Here is a 19,252-nt window from a genome sequence, read left to right on the forward strand (position 1 = left end):
TGAGTTTATCTTCCATCTCCATCATCAGGGCCTGTGATTTGACAGGCTCCCTTTACCCGGGCGCTGCCTCGTCTCCAGGACAATAAGCAACACCATGTCTGATTAGTTTCAGAGTTCAGTGGTCTTGAACGCAGCGTTTGTATCGGTTGTTGTTGCGTCGTAACCACTGTCTGTTTGACATCGGTTGCTCAGGTGCTGAGAAAACAGAAGCCTACAGTAGTGTGCAGGAAGGTACAGTGTAAACAGACCTGACCTGGGCTTTGTATTTGTTAGTCTTTTACTAAAGTTCAGGTTAATGTCTCTTTGGGTAGGTGGGCCATGCACTCTTACCCTAATAACAAAGTAAATGCTTCTTAGAACAGTAATGATTACTGAGCCTACCATTCATACCATAATGCTGTATATTGTAGGTGTACGCTGAATATAGTAGTTTATGGCTAACCCTTATCATTATCTGCTGTATTGTCTTGTATCAATGAATTACTGGTTCCTGGGGGTAGATTGTGGTTGTTATGCACCCGAATCAACTTCAGAACAACTGAACTTTTAAAAGCTGTTTTAAGACTTTAACAGAGTACATGCTAGATATAATTAACTGTAGAACAGAACTGAGCGATCGTTCCTATCTGCAGACTTTGTTTCCAATAAATTCATGACATACTTGTACCGAGAATGTGACAAACTTTAGGTCCATCCAATTAAATGCAAAGTCCGTTCATTAGAATATTTCTGTTCATGCCAGAGATTCGTGGCAACCGTCTTTTTAATGATTTGATCATACGTTCAAAACTCATAGTTAAACATTCCCTCTATAACAGTGCTATTTGTCTCAATAAGATGAAAGTCTTCTGTGTAATTGCAGTACCTCTGTCTAAGTCCTCATTTACAGCTGTCACAAAGACAAAGAGATTTGGGGAACCTGCCGTAGATTTCTATGGGAAAGCAGTCAGTTACGTTCCCTGGCATTAGGTTCATAGGGCTGATAGGGTTGCATCCCCCTTCCATAGAACAGCCCTTATCTTAATGAGGAATCGCAACACACAGTCCTGTTGTAAAATAACAATGATGGGGGAAGCAGCTAATGAGGCTATCATGGTGTCGGGAAAGAGCCATCTCTCCCTACAGGCCCCAGCGAACAGAAAAAGGCTCTGCGGCAGACGTGGAGAGGCCGGAGACAGAGCTCACATTGATTGCATAGGTTCAAGAGGCAGAGCCGGTGAAATGAAAGATGCCAAGACTCATCAGCCAAATTAGATCAAAGTGTAGAGTTTTGAACTGTCTGCGAGCCGATTGTTTGGTTATTTGTGGGAGTGATTTTGTTGTGAGAAAGCAGCCGTGAGATTATGTTGTTTGTTTTCCCCAAAACCTTGGGGAAATTTTTTACGCATTTGAGCTTGATTGATCAGGCGCGATGTGTTGTTGCAACATTTCACTGGTGTATGTTTCCACTTAGTTGAATGAATTACTGCTGGGTGCATATGAGATTATTATTATATGCTATGTAAATGAACAAATCAACTGCTTAAGACTGCTTATCTATTCAGAAGTCATATGAAATGTCTGGCGTTGAGTTGGTAAAAGAGAGGAAGTTAATGTGCAGTAGCAACTGCACTCCTTGAAGTGTCACTCATCTTTTGGGCTCCCTGTAATTCATACCACAAATCTGCTACTGATTTGAAGTCCTGTCCCTGTTTGATTTATTGCCCTGTTGTAGCGTCAAATCTAAAAACTTCTGCTGCGACACATTTTGTTTGTTTTTGCCTCTACGTTTTCCTTTTGTTTATGGAAAGCTATACATCCATCCCACCAAACATGAGTGACTGTGAGTGTATGTACAGTATGTGTGGGGTTGCATGTCGACATTATATCTAGTTTTTTCTCTTTTTTTTCCACCTGGCAGACTCTCACCCATCATATCCACCTTCCATGTGTGTAAAGCGAGAGCCCCATGAGGCATCCTTTGCCCCCTTCACCCCCTCCTCTGTTGGCGACTCTGCTCTAGCCGACATCTTGTCCCACCAGTCCAGCCTCTCTGTAGATGCCTCTACTCCCAGCTACCCTGCCCATGGCCCATGCTACAGCCAGTATGCCAGCCAGCCCTTTATAGCAGGTACAACTTTACCCATAAGGCCCAGATCAAAATCTAATCAAGCTCACTCTCTCTTTAGTTGATTTACTGTTCATTTTTTATATAATTCTGAAATATACACCAAATTAAAGCGTCTGCCTCTCACGTTGCAAAGCCATCAATCCCATCATGCTTTGTGGCCCGACTGTTTTGTATACAGGAGCAAAACTTACTGTTTGCCCCTCATTAACAGCGATTGCTCTCTCCCCGCTCCAGCCAGCTTTTCTCCAGCAGTGACCCCTCGCTCATCTCTCGGGTTAACAAAAGACATCCAGGTCCCTCAAGCCTCGTGACAGGCCTACAGTCAGGGGGAGGGGGGGCAAACGGGGTGTGCAGAGGCAGAGATGTAATGTTGTTTTGGGCCCATATGTCACTGTTCTGTACATGCGCCATTTCATCCAGCCAGGCGGATACTGTTGGTTAATTATAGGACTGAATGTGGAGCAGAAAGAGCTCTCATTGGCCCAGCGCCACTGTTGGTTACAAAAGCTCAGGAAGTTTGTATATTAATGGTAAAGCAGTTATAGTCTCAGATTGGATCATTTTATGTATCTTTTTTAGTAACTTTCAAAATAACATATGTTTGCTTCAGCCTCTTGCAACCCAGACTGGAAAAAACAGAAAATTCATGAAACATGCTGCAACATCTTATATATTTGTCAACATTTTAGCATTTTTTTTTTAGCATTATTGCAAAATGATCTTGCTTACTAAAAAATTTTTGTAATACAATGTGACAGGTGCTTGTTATCCCTTTTAAAACATATAGTGAGAAATATGTTTTTCCCTATAAAAAGAAAAAAAAAATGTATATTTAAAAGCATACTATGCAACAACATAAAAAAAAATGTAAAAATGAAAGCAAACCCAACATTCACACTCGTTTCTGAACGCTATATTTTGTGCCATTATTGTGCCAAAAGTTATGGCTATGTGTAAATTAAAACAAAATACATCAAATTCAGAATGAGAATGAGTGAATCACAAGTGCTCCAGTTTGAGCATTAAATATCTTGTCTTTGTACTGTTTTCAATTGTATATAGGTTGCAAAGGATTAGCAAATTATTGCATTCTGTCTATTTGTCACAGCATCCCATCTTTTTTGGAATTGGGTTTGTAGCTTTTTTGGGGGGGGTTAAATCCTGCATAGTATACCTTTAAGCTGTACCGTCAAGTCAAACTGGAAAATATTAATTCACATTCAACTGAACTGTATTAAAGCATCCTTGTAAGCATTTACCTCTTGTGTGCCTGCAGGGCGAGACATGGCCAGCACCACCCTACCTGGCTACCCGCCTCATGTCCCCCCCACAGGACAAGGCAGCTACCCCACCTCCACACTCGCTGGAATGGTTCCTGGTAGGTGGCACTACTCCCTTTTTACGATGCCATTAATTTTACTTTCACAGGTTTTATTTTCAGTCCCCTTCAGTTGATCTTGTTGAGGTCACTTTAAGCTAAACAAGTGCTAATGCTTTTCATGTAAACATGTAGCACATGCAAAAACACATTCACTGTTAAAACACTGCAGAAAGCTTAAAGCGTTGCTCTTGACCCAAAGGATTGAAGCAAGCTTGTTATAGCTTTGTTAGACTGCGGTTAGCGTGTGGTTAGCGTCTGCGGACGAGGACATTAGATGAACTCGATAGGCGATCACCACAATCAGTGGCCGTGTGATAGGACAGTTCCTCTCAGTTACACTCCAGCTCCCAGCGCTCATTACCCTCGCCGTGTCCACACAGCGCACTCTCACCAGCCCCGTCGATAAACACTGCTTTTGCTCCTCTCCTCGCCTCCCCGGACACCCAGAGCTGCAGAGCGTATCTCTTTCCCCTCTACTTAACCTGCAGTTCAGGTTCACAGCAAACAGTTAAGGGTCAAAACACAGAGGCGTGGAGGGCCTGTAAATATTTAAATCACTATCTCTCTCAGGGATGAGCTCGAGTTACACGACCAGCAGTGGGGATGCTATAGCTGCCAGCGTGTGTAGATCTCTCCTCCAAACAACTGAAAACACAATTCCCCTTTATTGCTCAGAGACATGTACCTCTCACTCTGACCAATAATCAAAGCAGGCGTGCAGTATTTACAAGTGAGCTGCATGAGGGTAACACCTTTAGATATACATGGAGGTAAAAGCTGATATCTGAAATTAAGAAAATTACTCATGCTTTATCGGATTATCTGGAGAGGGTTTATGGATATACTCGCACACAAGCACAGCTTCCTCCTTAATCCAGAGGTTGGAGTGTTTTTTCCATCTGTGGTGGTGAATGACTAAGATTTAGTGACTGGCCCCAAACACTGTTAAAGCAAAGGCCATTCTTCAGCAGCTTCATATAAAACCCAGCCTTTATAGTCTCATAAAAGAAGGAAACCTGTGGACCCACAGCATCGCTCTCTGACATCCCCTCAGCCTCCCGTCCTTTCCAGCGCGACCCGCACAGGGAGGACAAAGAGCGAATGAGAGTCTCTCAGAACCTATTAGGGAGTTTTGAAGCGAAGCATCATCGCTTAAAAGCAGGAAAGAAAGCACTGAAGTCCTCACTTAAGGAAAGAGTAGAGGAAATCCTAAAGACTAACAGAGGATTAATAAAACAATCAATTCACCTGAAGGGACTGTGGAGACAAGCTGGACAAGCAGCCAGGACAGAAAAGCAGCAGAAACATTATTTTGTGACAAGATTGTAATGTAACTGCAACGGTGTATAGACATTTTTTACAGCTTAATATTTCACAAAAGCTGTCAGTCATTTCTGTTTGTTAGCTGTTTGCTAATGTTTGTTTTTATTGATTTGTTCTGCAGGAGGGGACTTTTCTGGGAACCCTTACTCTCATCCACAATACACCACTTACAACGAAGCATGGCGGTTCAGCAATCCAGCGTTACTAAGTAAGCGTCTTTCTCTTATATATCAAAACATTTCAAACATTCCGTTACTAAAATCATATTTAAAAAGAATAATATAAAGTCTCCACACATGTGTCTTACATGATGTTTGACCTCGTGGTTTCCAACGGCTCGTTCTTCTGTTAACTTTCAGGTTCCCCTTATTATTATAGTGCCGCATCCCGTGGCTCCGCACCTCCCACTGCTGCCACTGCCTACGACCGCCACTAGTTACCATGGAGACCAGCTCAAACTGCAGGGCCACGGCTTCGGCCTCCATATTGTCCCCGTCTGAGAAACACTGAGGTCAAAGGGAAGCGAGGTGGAATCCTAAAGGAAAACCCCGTGATGTTACGTGATGTGGAGGAAGGACCGGCGCCGGTGCATCTAGCCCAGCTTCAACGTCACACTTTGGGTCAAACGGGCCCGCGGGCGTTCAGAACTCACCCATCATGCCCTCAATCTCTCACAGGCCCCGAACATTTCAGAATGACTTTAAGAGATTATATAAATATATATATTATAAAATATAAATTGAAGAAAAACAGTGTGAAGAATACCATGTGGAAAAAAATGTTGTGGGTTTTTATTTTTTGTTGCTGTTGTTGTTGTTGTTATTTTATTCATGGATCCTCACATTCCTTTTATGTGATGAACTGCAGTATTTTTCTGCTCTAAAGAGAGAAGTCCAGGGGAGATGACAGTGGTCCCACAGCTTGATGATGCAGCGACTAGAAGCAGCGTAGCGAGGCCCCTTTGACACTTAATGAGATCCTGGCTCCACACTGTAGGGAGGGCTTTACTCTGGTGCTTTGACTTGTGCTCCCATTTCTCCTGTCCCACCGACATTATCACATGCATGTCCTACAACGTTTACTGGCCCTATATAGACCAACATCACACTCCCTGTGGCAAACAAACAATCAGTTGTAAAAAATGTAAATCATTTTGCAAAGTATTAAAAACATGGTGACCACAAAATGGCCTCGCCAGAATTTTAAATACTTTAAATTATTTTTTTCTGTCACGATTTTTTAATGCTAAAAAAAAAAGGCTATCAAAGATTCCTTCAGAGTCACATTTCCCTCATTTTCCAGTCATGTCCATGTCCATGCATGATCATCCTTTGCTCTTTTTTTGCACTATAACCTCAGCTTATTTAATTTATTTGGTACATTCACTTCAAATTAAGTTTAAATAATCTACCAATTTAATTAAGCATTAGTTGATACTATTTATGTTGGATAGTTTAGGCGTAAAAACACAAAGCAGACAGACAGACAAAGCGATGCTTTCACATTTCTGAGGAGTTTGTAAGCCATAGCCCTATGGCTACATGAACAAATTCAATTCTTCTGGCTTATAAATCCATTCAGCTACTTAGTCATACCACTAGATGCCTACACAGTTCAGAAAGCTGCACGCAGTTGAGCAAACCAACTGTAAATTAGCTTCAACAATTGCCTTACAAACCTGTTTTTTCAACCTAAATTCATGCCTGTTCAACAAAATTAATTGCCTTTACAAACGCATATTCACCACCCTCCTTGATTTACTCTCCATAGGGACTGAAAGGAAATACTGATTCAGTTTGCTTTTTTGGAAAAAAAATATTTTGTGAATGTACATTTAACTACATTTGCCAAAGACTTAGTTTGATATTTAATATTTTATTTACAGTATATGTATGCATAAATAAAGCAGTATTATCTTTTAAATAAGTAGTCAACACTGAACATGCCGTGACTTTTCAACAGGTGAACAACATGATGCATATGACTGTAATGAAAAAGGTGGAATTCAGTGGCTCAATACTCAACAACAAACAAAATGCTGCTTTGTAGAATGATTTGTGAATAATGTGAAGACAATTCTTCCTTGTAAATAATATCACACACACCATTGCAGTATCATATTAATGTACTGGCTCCCTTTGTAGATATACAGACTGAAAAAAAACATGCATTACATTTGTGTCTTAATGTAATGTTGTGCTCTGAAGAAAGGCACAACTACTGTATAACCTGTGGCTGCATATACTGTAGCAGCAGGTATCAGATGCTAACATCACATAGGTTGTCTTTGTCATTTTATTTTTGTTTTCATGATAATGTCATGATGATGTTTTATGTCACTATGCAATGAGTTAAATGGCTTTCTGTATCATCTTTTGTTGTTGGGCTCAGATGAAGTAATCCCCATGGAGAACGGCATAAAAGTTAACAAAAAAAGACCTCCGGTGTGAAATGGTCTGTCTCTCGTTTCACATTTGCTCCACAAATTCCCTTAAATGAAGATGCAAACTGAAGTCCTTGGCAACAATCAAAGATATTGTCCTGTTTGCTGTTAGTAGATGTTGTGATCATTATGTTAATCCAAATTACAGTCATCTGTGCCTCCATGTATAGACAAACATCCACACTTATTACCATCTCTCCTCCCTCCCTCCACTCTTTCTACCAATACAACTCTTTAGCGTATCCAAGATGAAGTTTACTTTAATTCCACACAAGCAAATACATCATCTGGTACCAGGGTTAACTGTCGTTGCAGAGGGGGACCAGATAACAGAGAAACAGACTGCAGCCCTGCTCTTCAGGAGAAGCTATCCTCTACAAATTGCACTTGGGATTTGCCTATTTCTGTCTACATGTAGCTCGACATATCTGAAAATGAAACACTGGCGCAGAGTGCACGCCACCGTTATGCAGGCGAGGCCTTTGCTTTAGGAAGCGGAGCACCTCTGAAGGAATGGGTCTTCTTGCTGTTGTAAAGATGATACAGGAGATGTGTCATGGACATAAAAAGGATTTCTGATGAAAATCTATACGGAAAGCCTCGTGGCCTCAATCATTGTTCTGTTTCAGTTCTGTTCCAATTCTTTTTGTGCACATGAGAAATAAATTCTTTTATATGTCAGTCGTTGACTCGGTGTCCCCCTCATTATTAACCCCATAAGAAAATGATTCAGAGTTCAAGGTTCCCGGGGAGCATTCCTGCTGCTGTTGTATTGATGTTTGGTTTTATGAACAGTCAGGACTACAGAAGGCACTCATACGGGTTACAACTCTCAAATATGAAACACATGATAGATGCAGAGCACGTTGTTTGTTAGAAATCATATACATTATGATTGCTGTTAAAGGTAGCCTACAATAAAAGGAACAATTGCATTATGTTAAAGCACGTTTGTGTGTGTGTGTGTTTGTATGTGTGTGTGTGTGTAGGACAGAGGGAGAGAGAGAGAAAGTTTTTAAAAAAAAAAGGGGGGGGGGGGGGGGGGTGAAACAAAGAAGCAGGACAGTTGGGAAGGCAGGAGAGCGTTGCCCCGGCTTCTGACTCCAGTATATTTAATGATGCATCGGTTTCATCCTGCTATACCACACTGCTGCTGCTGCTTCACCTCCTCTCTGCACTCTCTACTCCAAAACACACAATTGTTGTAATTCAATTTCCCTGCTTCCTCTGCCTATTGTTTATTTCATGGATCCCCTGTGAAGCATCAAAAGCTGCTGTTTCTGTCAGCCCCCTAACTGTCCTATGTGTTTGTCATTCAGGCCTTGTTAAAAGATAAAACACACACACACATACACACACACACTCCTTCCTCTCCCAGCTGAGAATTCCCAGTGGTAAAATTATTCCATTTAGATGGGAACTTTTTTGTCACTACCCTGTCTAAATTGGCATATCTGGCTCTCTCGTAGAAACCAATAAACTGTGAACCCGGATGCATCTGTCAGTCAAGCTCATCTTTACTTTAGCGGGCCAGATGACAACAACAGGAGAAGAGACACACACCAGCAGAATGGGGCGCACTGATTGGCTCTCATCAGTTAGGCATTACGAAAAGCACCTGTCATCCTCGGGGCTTCTCAAACCCCGCACAGAGAGGCCCTGCCACGGGGGCCAATGGGCCTCGCGCAACATTTACTCAAACACTTCACCCTCATTGTCAACTTGGCTTGGTGATGCCCTACAGCTAGGCCTCTTTGGCATGATTCATGTCTGTCACTGATAATATATACAGTGAAATAAGCTCATTGTAAAGAGCTGGTAGATGGACACAGACTGAAGCAATTCCCGGCAAGGTTAAAGTTTTGTTTTGACATCAATTTACTGCATTAAGTTCTATGTATATATATATATATATATATATATATATATATATATATATATATATATTTAAAACTTATTTATTAGCATCTCTAGTAAGATTTATAGTTGACATCAGTGGTGGAAAGTACATTTACTCAACTTACAGTACAATTTTGAGGTGCTATACTTGGGTGTCTTCCTTATTATGCTATGTTATATTTTTAATCCAATTTATATGAGCACGAAAGCTATTTTTTACCTGAATCAAATGGGTTATGTTTTTGGTGCTGTTTGTGTGTCGGTTTCTTTGTCTGTTTGTCAGCAGGATTACGTGAAAACTACTGGCCCCATTTTCATGAAACTTGTTGGAAGAATGTACCATGGTCCATAGAAGAACCCATTTATGGGAGCAGATCCAAATGACGGGGCAGATACACTTATTAAATTTCACTTAGATTAACGTTGCATATATGATGCATTCATGTGGTATTGGAATATTTGGAAAAAATTGTTGCTGACATGAAAATTCACCTGAACACTCCCTCTAGTCAGAATGTGCCTTGGTGGAGTGCGTTTCTACTTCAATAGGAGTTTCCATTAAAAAACATATGAAAGGCTCATAAAGATACAATACAAAACCCTTGCACAAAACAGAAAGACCCCTTTTTAGAGGTTTCAGATAACCATGAGTTGATAGCGGTTGGCAAGGAGACATTTCACTTAAATAACTCAAGATAAGAGAAAAAAACTTTTATTGTTCCTCTTTTTCAGATTTATCTACTACAACGGTAAAATGCAATGCATTGTTGCATTAATATCAACAATCCAATAATGTAACATATGAACATTTATCAGCAATCGGAACCACTTTTACTTAATACTCATATTTTGCTTACTGTACTTTAATTTAAGAGCATATCTAGATTCTATTACTTTTCTCACCAGTGATCGAACAATGACAAAGTACAGTGAATACACCTACAATTCAATATGCAATGATTTGTCTTTGTGTAAACATCGACAAGATGACCGGAGAGCAAGACTCATTGAATCTGGAGGTGTGACACGAGCGCGGTATTGTTCACAGATGAGGAGTAGTGGTGGTCTAGCGGTGACGTCCTGTCATCTGCCTGCATGGGAGCCTGTCATCAGCCTCATCATGTGCCTGTCATAGTTGATGCTGGCGAGGGGAGAGGCCAACCCTGCTGTGTCAATCAACGAGCCCTCATTAGAAGCGGCTTTAATTAGTGGCTGTACGGGTGCAGTATTGTTCACAACGTCGCCTTCGTTAACTCTGTTAATCCCAAATGGATTTGGGTTGAGAAGAGGCAGCACTACAGCGGGCCAGAGGTATAATGTGAAGCTACGTAATGTGTTCAAAAGAGTTATTTCTAGTGTTGTTTGTGTTTGAAGTGATGTGTATTAAATATATATTTTTTAAAGTGTCCCTGAAGAAGCAAAGCGTGTTTATCATCTTGGTCCAAGGATGAACGGCCTTGAAAATTAAAATAAAGATTTGTAAAAATGTCCTTGTGGGAAAAAAATCATCATCTCTAAGATTATTTCAGTGTGGCAGAGGAGTCAGAGAGTTCAAGCCCGGTCTCTGATGATCCTGATCCTGACAGAACGATGATTATGAGGTTATTTTCACTGTCGGTGGGTGAGGCCATCCAGGCGACAAGAACATGACTTTGTGATGTTTGTAATGAGTGAGCATTGATTGACTCAATACAGCCTAAAGAGGTTTCCTCCATGTTCAAGCTCAAAGGATGCTCAGGCTCTGTGTGCATCCTGTACTGTAGCATAGTTCACAATTAGAATAATGAGCAGTCGGAGAGCTGTCTGGAGAAATGCAATTGCTGCTTTCCTCAACCCAGGCCTCATCTGCCAACTATATGCTATTATACCATTCCCATCCCAGTTAGATCAGTCAGCAGTGCAGAGCAATTTCCCTTCAGGAGCTAAATTATCGTTTTGAATGGCCATTGTGCGACACATTGTGTAATTAAGCACTAAATATGCCTCGCTACCTGATTATGTCACTCTCCAAAGGGCTAAGGAGCTGTGGAGAGTTGGTGTTTGTGTGTGCACATCAAGTGGTGGGGAGGGATTGAGGTTGGGGAGGAAGTGTGTAGGGGCGTAACAAAAGGCCAAAATGTGTAAAATGGGGTAGCACTGACCTGTGTGCCCCCTTCAAGCTGAGAGAGGGTCTTCTGTCTGACAGAGGCCCAGTCTGAGAGTGTGTGTGTGTGTGTGTGTGTGTGTGTGTGTGGAAGGGGGGGTCCCAACTGTTTTGGTAAAACAGTGCAACAAGAGCACCCAGACTTGTGTAGCTCCAGTAGGACAAGGAAGAAGAGGAGACGAGGCAAAGAGGGGAGAAAGAAAACTGGGAGGCCACAATCACCAACCCCCACCACCTCTGACTGGCTCCCCGCACCGATTCCCCCCCAACACACACACACACACACACACACTCCCCGTCGCCTCCACCCCCTCCCCTTCCCAACACCCAGTCACTGTCAGGCCAAACACATGATGAATTGCCCTGTCAACAGAATTCATTCAGGGACCAATTAATTCAGCAGAAATGAACTAGAGCCATCAGTCGCTGAAAAACTCAGTGCAAAGAGAGCAAAGTAGCCCCACTTCAGAAAACGAGGAAGCGAGGGAGGGAACGAGGGAGAGAGGGGTGAGCAAAGTGGAGATGAGAGGGCACGCAAAAGAGAGAGGGAGAAAGAAAAGGAGAGGGAGAGAGAGAGCGTGGTGGAAGTTAGTCTGACAGAAATTGGTCATTTAATGCTTTAGCGCACTGGAGACAGCCCCTGTCATAGACGAAGGCATGGCAGGGGCTCCCCTGGTATTTTATTTATTAATTATCCTATGCAGCGAGGGGCCTTTAACTGTCTCAGTCCAGCCCCGTCAGCCCGGCTCCCTGTCATTTTCTCTCCACAAACAGATCCTTTAACACCGCGCTCCAGGTTAATGGAGACAAAGCCAATATCCAACCAACCTTGCCTTCTCCCCCAAATACAGTATTCATCTGTACCTTATCCAGGTAATTATGTCTCAGACGATCTCCTGAATATGTCGTTGGGATGCTAATAAACCACTTTAGAGCTGGCGTGCAGAACACGTCTGACCTTTTCAACCCACTGCTTCATGGTGCCTACGCCTCCCAAGGAGGGGAGCAATTATTTACACCTTATTGGGAACCACATGTCATCAGGAATAAACACAGTTCCAAATAATTTAATGATGGCTGCATATTATTATTCAGGATGTAACCAAGACAAACTCATGCTCATTTCCTCATAATTGGCCACTGATATGTAACATGATCCAATGTGAAATCTTTGTTGATAAAAGAAGAAGAGCTACCTGTCAGGGAATATTTGTCACCTCAAATGCTCCGTCTCTGTTTCCTTAGCGGTGTCGACAAAATTCAACAGAACCCTGCTTGCCAGAAGCTGTTTTGTTGGCGGTGACAAATTAGCGCTGTGAAGGGCGATATCAACACCAGCTAATTAAGGTGTCGTGTGATTTTGGGCTCCAGATCAAGAATCTGCTGATTCATCCCATGGGTGATTATGATGTCCATATGGTCAACGTACAGCGTGCTACGCAGGGAAACACTATCGGCCCGCTGCGGCGCTGGCTTTGCCAAAAGTTTGATCTTGTCTTTTGTGGCGGTGTTGGGTGGTGTTCATCAAGGCTCTGAATTATTAACCGCATCTTTTCTTTAAGCGCAGGATCCTCTGGTGGAAAACATGGGATGAGGGGCAGCTGGGAGGCTGCCCGCGACTGGCTGCCCCTCTTCTCTGACATCAGGAAGTGAAATTCAACGCTGTTTCCACTGACGTTCATTGATGGGCTTGTGTACCTTGGATGCCCCCTCCTTAGTGTCACTTGGTTTTAAGGAATTATCACACCTCATGCTACATTAAGGTGATTTTGGGATAGGTGTTTCAGAGTCAGATATTGTTGTGTATTTAAATCTTGATAATCATCAGTAAAAATACATATTTCTTATTACTAACTTGTGGCCAAATGATGAGCAATTACTCCAGGGACTCCAGGGGCTAATAAACTCACCTCTCTGTCTCATTTCTCTCAATTCAGTCCTTTACTGTAGTGCTAAGCACAGTGAAAATACACCTAATAGACAACACACGAGCCAAGTGAACCTGACAAATGGAACAGAAAAGCTAACAGAGAAGAAAGAGGTGCTTAGGCCAACTGTCACAGGTAAAGTGCTTTCCTGATTTCTGTTTACTCACCACGCTTGAAACTGGACTTGTTTTCCTGCAGCTTACTGAAGAGATTCTGTCTGAGAGTCAGCTGGTTGTCAGCTTGTCTCGCAGCCAAAACGCTCATTTAGCATCAAATTTGGAAGGTGGAAAAAGTTACCAAGTGCAGCTTTTGAGAGTATGATACCACAGTCAACTAAAAGAAGTATTATTTTTCATGTTCAGTATTTGAAGAGAACTTACCACAACCTCCTCTGTCTCTCATCAAACTGCCATATTACTAAAATAGATAACATGGAAAGTATAAGGAATTAAAAGAGTAGAAAGATGGGAGTGAGACCTACAGAAAGACTCTGCATATGAACAGAGAGAAGATGTGCTGTAGAATATAATTAATTAAATGAGACTAATTAGGAACATGAGAGCAGGTGCCAGGCTATGAGCTGACAGGGAAGACAGCGAGACAACATGCCAGCACAAAAGAAGAAAAGCACAGCCCCGCACTCGCACACATACACACACACACACACACACACACACACACATGTGCAAGTGCACAACCAAACACACATACACACATATGCACACAACACACACAGCTGCGGTTATGAGGGTGTATTGTGACAGGCACGGGGACAAAACAACTTTCTGCGTTTTGTCATGTGAAACCCCGCAGGAATACTCCTGACAGGAAGCAGAGACCCAGGCACCGTGGGGGTCTCTTGCCTTTGTCTCACACACATTCTCTTTATTATTTTGTTCTGCAATGGTGGAAAGAAGTTTGCACAAGCCAAAGATTTCTCTCCCCTAATTATTTCAGCACTTGCTCCAGACTGTGTAAATTCAGACTGCTTTTCCTCCTCTCAGACCTCTTAAAATGCGCCTCATTCTATAGTGCTGCAGCAACAGGGTATTATAAAATGACTCATTTAAATGTGATATTGGAAAAAGTCGACATTTCTAGTCTAGTATTATTTTAAATTATTTAGTTATTTTTCTACTGAATGTGAACCAACGACAGCATCCATAATGCACCTGTTTCTAGGGAAATTTTTAAAATGGTCTCTCTTTTTCTCACTGTGCAGATCAAGACATTATGTTAAAGTAAGCACACTGTGGATAGTGTGAACAGTCTGGGCAAAAACTGACTAAAACCTACCGTACCCAGCTCTTGATTTCTAATCCTAATCTTAACCTCTGTGCAAAAGATAAATAGATGTGGCAGTAATCTCACTGGTATGTGCCCAAATATACAATGTGTATGAATGTCATGAATCTACTGAACAATTGTTTTAGCAAACACAATATTAACTGGAAGCAATTTTTAATAATCTATTTAAGTAATTTTCCAAGTTAAGAATAATAATAATGCCAAATAATTGCTAGTGCCATCTTCTCCAATATGAGGCATTTCTGCCTTTTTTTATTTGGATTTTTGATCACTTTAAACTGAGTTTTTGAGATTTCATACACAAGATCATTCAATAAAATGCAAAAATAATCTGTAGATTATTCAATAATGAAAATAAAGGGAGAGGGGAAAAAGTAAAAACACCAACACTGTGCAGGGAAGAAAAGAGCTTGTCCTTGCTCTCACTGCTTGGTTGTGACAATGAGGTTAAGTACTTCTTTGCACAGTGCCATGAATAAAAATGTCACCTGTCCCCGCCAACTAAAACCCATGTTAACGTGCTGCTTGTAATGCCTCCAACGCAACTTATTGTCAGCTTTACAAAGTGTACGAGCTTCTGCATCGCACTGCAAAACAAACTACACAGAGACATGTTTGACCCAGTGTAATATGGGCCTGTTAACCATTTTCTGTGACCTTCCATGAACAAAATCAGCTGATTGTTCCACAAGTCATCCAGGTACAGATTAAAGTCATAGCATTGTATTAAGGGGATTTGATAAACCACGGTTATTTTTTTGACAGGAAAACATGATGAAACCTCAGACTTTTCTGCCGTCAATCACAGCCAAACACCAAGGATCTATACCTAACTTTCTCTGTAGAAAACACACAACACAACAGCATTTAGAAGGTCCTGCAGCCAAGACTCTGCGAAGCGGACAGCTCAATATCTAGCCTTAGTGCGGCTTGTCAATGCAACACCAAACTCAAGACAGAGAGAGATGGGGGGTTGGTGTGGGGAAGGCTTTTTTAATTATCTGTGGTTGGGTCGGACTGTGCATCATCATTAGAGAGACTAAATAGCAGTGGTCACTGACTCAGGTAGTGGTAAACGGCACAATTAACAAGCTGAGGAGGGAGAACTGTATTCAATTTGAAAGCCTTCTCTCCTAATCCATCTCCAGTGATCAGCAGTGCTGCTGAGCTACGCCCTTTTACATTCAATTACATTAATCAGGTTATTACCCAGCAAAAAGTCAACATTTTAATCAAGAACTGGCAAAGTAGGGCAGGACATTATACCTAGACAGGACTAAGTGACAGTGAGAAGAGGGGAGTGATGATATTCTAGTGAAGATCATCTTTTTACTCATGGAAAATAGCACAGCACGGAGAGGTTTGTAAGTTCTGGATGCATGTATCGGATTTTGAAATGCTCCATTTTTGTCAGCATTTGTCAGAATGTATCCATCGTCACGTCTACATTTATACAACTCTGAATTAATCCCGTCTTTTAGTGGGCACTTTGTCAACGTGTACAACACATGTCAAGAATTCAGGCACATTTGTTTTTTGTTTTTTGTTTTTTTACGCCTTTCACCTGCAAATCCTCTGGATATCTAATCCTTGCAGGGGTGTTGTTAGCACAGCAGGTGAGTAAGAAATGTAAAAACACAGCTGCAGGGTTCACATCCCAATAACTATCCTGACAGTCTTGAAATCCTTTGATATGCTCTTTATGGAAAGTCAAGAAATACACTCTCTAACACAAGCCATTATTCATATACGGATGGAAACAACTTGTCTAAATGTATGTAGAGCAATCCACTGTGGTCAGGTGGGGGATAATTTCATTCACTGCAGAAAAAAGCCAATTTATATGAATATGTGCTTACTTCACAACCAGTTCAAGTTGACTTTGCTGACTGATTGCTGACTGCACACACAAAGTGAATCTAATTTAGTAGAACCTCTGGCTAAGCAGTAGTTTCTCGCCCATTTTTTCCCACTAACAGGGAAGAAATCAATTCTCAGGCATCTATGACATTCAGGAGATGCTTGTCTTGTTTTTATTTTACTTATTTCCACACTTCTTTATGCATTTTGGCTTGTTAGGAGTTCTGTGATGGCTGACCCGGGAATTGGGTTCTGATTAATGGAGGGAAATTCTTGTTGTCCACCCCATAATGAAAGAAGACAGAGGTGAGAACAGCTCAATAGCAGAGATAACCACTCTTTGATCCAAACGGTCATGCAGAACCTATACTCGCTGCATCGTCAGAAAGTCTACTGTCAAGCTCCTCGCTTTTAACTCTCTCCTCATAAACTTAGAAATATGCTTTCAGATACTTTCTTTTATAAATTATAATGTAAAACTAAACCAATTTGAATTGAAGTCTGTCTTTTGTTAATAATGTACTTTGCAAATGATCGCAAACTGTCTGCCCCTTTGAGCGTATTGTTTCCAGATCACAGCCTGCAGATTTTTGCAATATAATAATTGACTTCTTACACTCAGTTACACACAAACAGCCACCCAGCGATACGGCATCTTCACACATATTCAAAAATATTAAACTGTCTAAGTGCCATTTCTGAATCCCCACTAACAAGACCCATCTCAACTTAAGATGTCTTGTTAAATTGAGACCTTGTTCCCCAGTGGACTTAAATGTAAAACATATCTCTACCCTTGACAAGCAATGTTAATCCATTTAGTGTAACGAACTAACATGTCCCTAATTAAAATATGCCTTTTAATGATACATACTGACATCCTGGAAAACACTGTCACGCTTCCCTCCTTTAATACAGGAATATGCTAATTGCTTCAGTAACACTGGTGTTCAAATCCCAAGGCTACTGCCACATCCTGAGGGAGTTTGTGTGTTGAGGTTTAGAAACCTCTGTTAAAGAAAAGGGGGCCCCCTTAAACATACTGTTTCTTGAAGACTGTTTTGGGCAGCGGAAAATGTTAGGAAGCTTTAGGGACTGACACTGTTGATTTCCATTAATTTACAGACATTCAATTTACCATTCAGGAGCCTCACTCTAAACCCTTTCAGTCCACCACTTCACCTATTGGTGCTGGAGGGCAGATAGAGAGCATCAAGCTTCCACCCCATCCCATGGCAGCTCATTTAAAACAAATCAGGCTGATTGCTGAGTTGCTGCGCTCACAAGGCCCAGGTGATAAAGCAATTAAAGCCCTCTAATTCTTTGGTTCGGAAAGGGCTGGTAGGTAATTAATTATATACCGTATAATGAAATCCTTTTGTTACCTCTTCTCCACGTTTGATTTTTGTTTCCTGATGTGTGAGGCTGTTTGTTTGATGGGCAGTAAGGGACATGTTCACGTGGGTGGAGTCTGCGGCCCTCTGTGGCAGTCACCCTGGATGAGAGTAGGGCTTTAGTTAATAGGCTCTCTCTGGACAGATGAGGTCCATTAGGAGGTTAATTTAAAAATGAATAGAGGACATAGAGAGAGAAAAAGAGATGAAGACAGAGAGAGGGCTGAGCACAGACCACACAGATATTAAAAAGCAAAATATAGCATCAAATATTTATTTCCCTGTGAAGCAATGCTGCTAATTATGCAATAAAGAGTCTCACATCCAGAGGAACTATTTAAGCACATTCTCACAAATGGCCAAATGAAAACAGGGAAGCCCGCTCCAGACCAAGCACAACTGAACCCTATCACTTCCCATCCATGAGGCCATTTCTTAAACATTGAGGCATTGTTCTGATGCATGGACTGCAGCCCCTGCCTCCCAATTTCCATTTCTTTCCCCCCTGCAGAAAGGCTGAATCTGATCCGGACCCATTGGTGTGTGGATAATGAAGGGGTTACCAGGAGCTGGGAGAGGCCCAGTAATTCCCCGCACCGGGGGAGTGGGTTTTTGGGTGGGGTTTGGATGAGTACCCCTGCTCCGTGATGCATGCACTCATGTGAGCTTGTGACAGCCTTTACCCAAATCCAAGGCCAGACATAGACGCTGTATGCATTATATAGAGATACAGTACAGTCAAAGATTTTACTGCAGCAGAATTTTCTTTTTCTTCATACAAATGGAGCTCGTGCTGTATACTTTAGTGTTTGATTACTTTGATCTTTTGTCACTTTGTGCTGAAAAGTGATTGGGACATAAGGGCTCAGATGGGGAAAAAATGCAGTGTTCAACATATGCGATTTTAGTCAATGTAAGGGGGGAACAGTGTGAGGTTAGAGTAGAATATAGATCATTGAATAGAATAGATAGAAGCTAACTACGGCAGGTTGGTTAAAAATTGCATAACGTCATATCGAGGTCATAGTCTAGGCTATTATTGAATCAGCAGTACAAAAATACCGTCATCCATATGAATTACATCCACAGCTGCAACTGATCAGTACATGCACATTTTTGGGTCATTTAGCATCAGTAAGCTAAGGGGGGGATATGTTTTTAGCTTATGTTACTTATTTTGGGGAATTGCACGTTGGTTTCTTCTATATTTAAATTGCATTTTGTTTCTCAAAGCATTCTCATTTGTTAGGAAACATTTCTTGACACATGCTATTTCTCAGAAAATGTTATACAAATTCTGCTGTCAAAAAGTGATAGGGACAAAATCAGCCACTTCAAAAAGTGTTGGAGCGTCTCTGGTGTAGAAAAAAATAATTGCATGGATTTTAGTTATACTGCAGGATGAATTCTGACTAATACCAACATCGACATGAAATACAAGTTAAAGACATGTAAATCAAATC

At 41.5% G+C, this 19,252-nt stretch overlaps 1 protein-coding gene across 11 annotated transcripts in view; it reads left to right on the forward strand.

Moving 5' to 3' along the window:
- The window catches only part of pax2a (paired box 2a), a 31,250-nt gene extending 23,320 nt beyond the window's left edge, over window positions 1–7,930 (forward strand). For 4 of the 11 annotated variants that reach the window (XM_059358854.1, XM_059358857.1, XM_059358852.1 and 1 more), the window contains 3 exons: window positions 3,387–3,488; window positions 4,936–5,022; window positions 5,174–7,930. In XM_059358854.1, coding sequence (XP_059214837.1) covers window positions 3,387–3,488; window positions 4,936–5,022; window positions 5,174–5,250 — 266 coding nt within the window. In that variant the 3' untranslated portion in view covers window positions 5,251–7,930. Of the gene's footprint in view, window positions 1–1,900; window positions 2,111–3,386; window positions 3,489–4,935; window positions 5,023–5,173 lie in introns of all 11 variants that reach the window. The other 7 variants (XM_059358851.1, XM_059358855.1, XM_059358850.1 and 4 more) reach the window with 3 other exon arrangements.
- Window positions 7,931–19,252: the final 11,322 nt, after the last annotated feature.

This window comes from Centropristis striata, chromosome 20 (genome assembly GCF_030273125.1).
Source record: "Centropristis striata isolate RG_2023a ecotype Rhode Island chromosome 20, C.striata_1.0, whole genome shotgun sequence".
Taxonomy (NCBI): Eukaryota; Metazoa; Chordata; class Actinopteri; order Perciformes; family Serranidae; genus Centropristis; species Centropristis striata.